The sequence below is a fragment of the Scylla paramamosain genome, chromosome 4 (genome assembly GCF_035594125.1).
Source record: "Scylla paramamosain isolate STU-SP2022 chromosome 4, ASM3559412v1, whole genome shotgun sequence".
Taxonomy (NCBI): Eukaryota; Metazoa; Arthropoda; class Malacostraca; order Decapoda; family Portunidae; genus Scylla; species Scylla paramamosain.
In genome coordinates this window covers 4,342,501-4,347,500 of record NC_087154.1, presented here as the reverse complement: position 1 = coordinate 4,347,500, position 5,000 = coordinate 4,342,501, and the positions used below count along the sequence as shown (strand labels likewise).

At 43.9% G+C, this 5,000-nt stretch overlaps 1 protein-coding gene across 4 annotated transcripts in view; it reads left to right on the top strand.

Annotated features, from left to right (window-relative positions):
* LOC135098913 (uncharacterized) overlaps positions 1-5,000 on the top strand; it is a 112,856-nt gene that overhangs the window by 67,852 nt on the left and 40,004 nt on the right. For all 4 annotated transcript variants that reach the window (XM_064001349.1, XM_064001340.1, XM_064001357.1 and 1 more), the window contains one exon: positions 3,260-3,429. In XM_064001349.1, coding sequence (XP_063857419.1) covers positions 3,260-3,429 — 170 coding nt within the window. The remainder of the gene's footprint in view (positions 1-3,259; positions 3,430-5,000) is intronic.

The following is a 5,000-nucleotide window of genomic DNA, read 5'->3' as shown; positions in this document are numbered from 1 at the left end:
CACGAGGTAGGAGGCACACCCCCCAAACACTCCTCTAATGCAATCCTCCCCCTTCTTTTACCGCAGAGCCATCCAATCAAACACTTCCATTCACGTAACACATAACCAGTGATTCCCCCTTGCTCTCTACGCACCTTGGGCACACTCATCACTTGCCTCTCCACGTATTCCAGCATTCCATCTACCAAGTATTTTCGTGCATCAAGTCCGCGAGTCATTCCTGCCCAGCTCTCTTTCTTATTCTCTCTTCCCCGTAACTGAATCACCGTCATTTCTCACGAGGGAAGCCACGAAAATCTCAGTGCCTAGAGGAGTATTCCAGGTCCCTTTGCCTCGTATCCTGTAAACTACTTTCTAATCTTGGATCAGGGATGTCTGTATGTGTGTGTGTGTGTGTGTGTGTGTGTGTGTGGGAGGATGCTAGTGACGCGAAGGATAAGTTGGGACAATGGTTGGGGGAAAGGTTAGAGCGGTACGGCTAATGGTGGGAGTGTTAGCGGAGGTGGGGTTGAGTGGGAGCAAGGGCAGAGCGGAGCAGGTGTGGTATGTGAGGCATGTAAACAAACTCGTGTGTTATAAGTAGCTGTTTCCTCTACGAGTTTAGGTTTGGGGCTAAATTTGGATTCTCTCTCTCTCTCTCTCTCTCTCTCTCTCTCTCTCTCTCTCTCTCTCTCTCTCTCTCTCTCTCTCTCTCTCGTTAAATTCAAACTAATTGACAAATGAGGCAATTGTTCTGTTTCCCTTCCCGGATGTCTAAGCGAATCGTATGATCTTCAATTTACGCGCAATAACCTCAGCGTGACTTCTCTGTTGGGGGTTTTTGTCTTCGCGTTCCTCCTTCATTCCTCCTTGCGTCTATGTTCCTCCTTGCTTGACTCTGAACATTGCGTGGATTGTGGTTGTGAGGAAGCGCAGGATGAAGCAGATCTTGCCTCGTACCATCACAACAACCCACTCACCTTTTTAATCTATGCAACTCCTAACATTACCGATGAATAAGGAAAGTATCAATGTATGTACAGTTTATCTATGTAAATGTTCACGTATATTGGCCACCATCCATATCTTATTTTCTAGGTACGATTAACTAAATTTATGGATAGCGATGGGAAATGGATTTAGGTATTTATGTTTTATGCGGGCACTACCACATGGGTCTGTTGGCTTCTTGCAACTTCGGTTATGTTCTTGTGTGTGATCGATTGAAGTAAATACAGGTGTTTCAGATATAGCGGGGCACGTTTAGAGGAATCTGTCAGCAACTGTGAACGTCAACAATTGTAATAGGAAAACTGAGGCAGATTTCCGTACATTTTTTTCCTCATTTAAAAACCCTTCAGTCCTGAGTGTGTGTGTGTGTGTGTGTGTGTGTGTGTGTGTGTGTGTGTGTGTGTGTGTGTGTGTGTGTGTGTGTGTGTGTGTGTCCTTAAGACTTTTAGAGCACCGAGTCAAGTTACTGGTGGCAACTCTCAATACAGCTTTATCATGTTCCTCTTTGAATATGGAGATGTTTATGGCACGCGCTCAACTTCTTCGTGTGTTATAATGCACTGATCTATTGTGTGTGAGTCTTTGTGTGAGCAGGCGTGTCTGAATGTGTGTGTGTGTGTGTGTTTGTGTTTGTGTGTGTGTGTGATCTCTTCCTATCTCGCACACACACCACCAACACAAATCAGCTAGTGAAGTATTTTCGCCTCCAATCCACGGCTGAATCCTTGCAGCTTTCCGGAACCAGCCACGCAAATCCTCTGTTACTGTTTTTTTCAACTTTTTTTTTTCAGGTACTGGTTCGCTTTTCCTTTGATAATCCTCCTTTATACGACGCACACACAATCTATCTGACCTGTGTGTGTGTGTGTGTGTGTGTGTGTGTGTGTGTGTGTTCTTTCTTATCTTTTGTACCTCTTTCTCCTTCTTTTCTTGCTTTTCCTCTCACTCTCATAAATATTTGGGTTGAGATCTATTTCAGACTTCCACCTGTAGCATCTGAAGCAGCAGAAAGGCATTAGAAAACTCCTAAGGATTTCACCACCTGTTCAGTTACCTGTCTCTTCTTTCACCGATCCGTCCTCTTACCTGTTTGTCTTCTTACCTTTCTGTCCTGTCACGTGTCTGTCTTTTCATTTGTCTATCTGGCTGTGAGATTTGTTATCTGTCTGTTTGCCACGTATCTGAGTTTTGTTGCCTGCTTGTCCTGTCACCAGTGCATCTGTCTGTCATGTCATCCCTCTTATTGGTCTGTCCTCTAACCTGCGTAGAGGTCTTGTCATCTCCCTGCCTGTCTCTCTCTTATTTGTTTTTCCTGTTATCTTTCAGTTCCATTACCTGTGTTTACGCCCTGTCATCTTTTCTGTCTTCCTCTTCTTCTTCCTCCTCCTCCTCCTCCTCCTTCTGTGGTGGAGAGGAACCTTCATCTTTACTATGCCTCTTGTTAGATAGTGCAGTCCCCACAAAGAGCCCGTATGAACCAACATAGCTGTTGCTGTTTGTTCTTCCTTTGTGTTCTGTTATGTTACTCGTTTACAGTCCTTTCTCACTTTACACTAAACAGAATAGCAACAAATCTGCTGTCGTTTGTTCTTTCTTTTTGTTCCAGTGTGCTCCTTATTTACCATCCTACCTCCCTACTTCACATTAAGCAGAAAAGCACGCCAACAAGCACTTAAGGGACAAAATGTCTGGTGCTGTTAGTTCTTCCTTTGCGTTCCCTTGTGCTCCCGGCTGTGGTGGATGCGTGGAGACTGGCTATTCTTGGCTCCAGATTGCCTGCTGTTATCCGTGACTTGGTCTGCTCATCTGTCTGACTGCCTCGTGATGGCCTGCTCTCCCAGCACTGACCTCCTCGTGAATCTGTCGGTGATGAGGAGGTCACTGTTTCCCTTGGCCATTTATCTATTCCTCCCTCCCTCACTGACATACATCTGTCCCTCGTGGCACTTTCCCCCTTTGGACGTGTTGATTTATATCACTGGTCTTCTGTGGTTGTGAGAACGAAGCATTAACTGGAATGATTGTCTTTATTTGTCATATGAAAAGAAATGATGAGTGTTGCCCTAACCTAATTTAATGTAATTCAGAGCCGCGATGGTGTGTGTGTGTGTGTGTGTGTGTGTGTGTGTGTGTGTGTGTGTGTGTGTGTGTGTGTGTGTGTGTGTGTGTGTGTGTGTGTGTGTGTGTGTGTGTGTGTGTGTGTGTGTGTGCTCGCGCGCCTGTATGTTTTGCACGCCCACGAACGTTGACCTCTCGTGCTACATTACAGAGTGTGGCGGGGAGGTCCTGGTGCACGGGTCAGGTCAGGTCAAGTCTCCCTACTACCCTGACACGTACGGGTCCAATGTGACCTGCCAGTGGAAGCTGACCCCGCCCCCAGGCCACCTGCTGCACCTGCTGGTCACGAGGCTCAAGCTGGACGCTGGGGACGCGCTGCAGGTGAGTTTTCCTTGGCCTTCTGAGATTACAAGGGTCGATAGTGTTATACGGGATAGCAAATAGCAATAACATTCCTTAGACAGACATACAGTATGTTAAGAGGAGATCTGATAAAGGTCTTTTACTGGTAAACTCTGGAAACTGCCTGCCTGCTTCTGTATTTCCTCCTTCCTGTGACCGAAATTCATTCAAAATGTTTCAAGACACTTCTCCAGCTTTGGATAATTTTTTTGGCCCTTTCCTTCAAGGACCGGCACCTCAGTGGGCTTTTTTCCCTTTTTTGTTGCCCTTGGTCAGATCCCCTCCTTCATAAAAAAAAAAAGGCATTATAATAAGGATCCCCATTCCTTACAGAGGCGTAGGTTAAGAGAGCTGTAAGTGGCATCAGGAGCTATAACAAGGGTAACATTTTAAAGGGAGATTGGAAGAAATTGGTTCTCAAATAATGTGGTAGATGAATGGAATAGACTTAACAATCAGGTTGTTAGGGCCGGATCAGTAGGGAGCTTTAATGAAAGATTAGACACATTTATGTATATGAAATAATATGTGAATAGGTAGGCATGTTTTATACAGGTACTACCACATCTTGGCCTGTTGGCTTCTTGCAGCATCTGTTAATTTCCTATCGTCTTACATTCTCTTACACCAAACTATTACGAAAACATTCTCTTTACTCCTGTGGTGTTCTTCTATTAAAAAAAAAATGTATCCGGTGTTAGCATTAGAATTTTTTAGATATTTTTCTGTTTGCACTGCTCACTGAGCCTCGCAATGCTTCTGACTTTGCTAATTTAATTGTAACCTAATTCACCGCTTAATATTGTCGCGCCACGCTCTGAAATGTGTCGCAAATATTTTAACCTTCTTTATTTCATAACTAATTGCATTTCTAATCGGTATATTTTCTTTCTTTTTTTTCCGATGCCATAAGACTCAAGTTGGTGCAGCATTCGAAGAGATCAGTGAATCATTCATTCATTCATTCACTCATTTATTCAGTCAGTAACTCAGTCAGTCAGTCAGTCATTCACCCAGTCATCCATTCAGTAATTCGGTCAGTCAGTCAGTTAAACATTCATTCATTCATACATTCATTCATTTATTCAATCAGTCAGTCAATCAGTCAGTCATCCATTCATTCAGTCACTCGGTCAGCCAATCAGTCAATCAATCATTCATTCATTCATTCAGTCAGTCAGTCAGTCAGTCAGTCAGTCAATCAATCAGATAGTAATTCAATAAGTCAGTCAGTCGGTCAATAATTTATTTGTTAATTCAGTCAGCCAGTTATTCATTCACTCATTCTCTCAGTTAGTCAGGCAGTCACTCAGTCGGTCAGTCAGTCATTCAATCATTCACTAATTGAATCAGTCAATCAATCACCCGTTCATTCATTTATATATTCCGTCAGTCATTCAGTCAGTCAGTCAGCCAGCCAGCCAGCCAGCCATTCATTTAGTCCGTCATTCATTCATTTATTCATTCATTCATTCAGGCAGGCAGGCTGGCAGTTAGTCAGCTAGTCAGTCATTCAGTCAGTCAGTCCTTCGGTCACTTCGTTAGTAAGT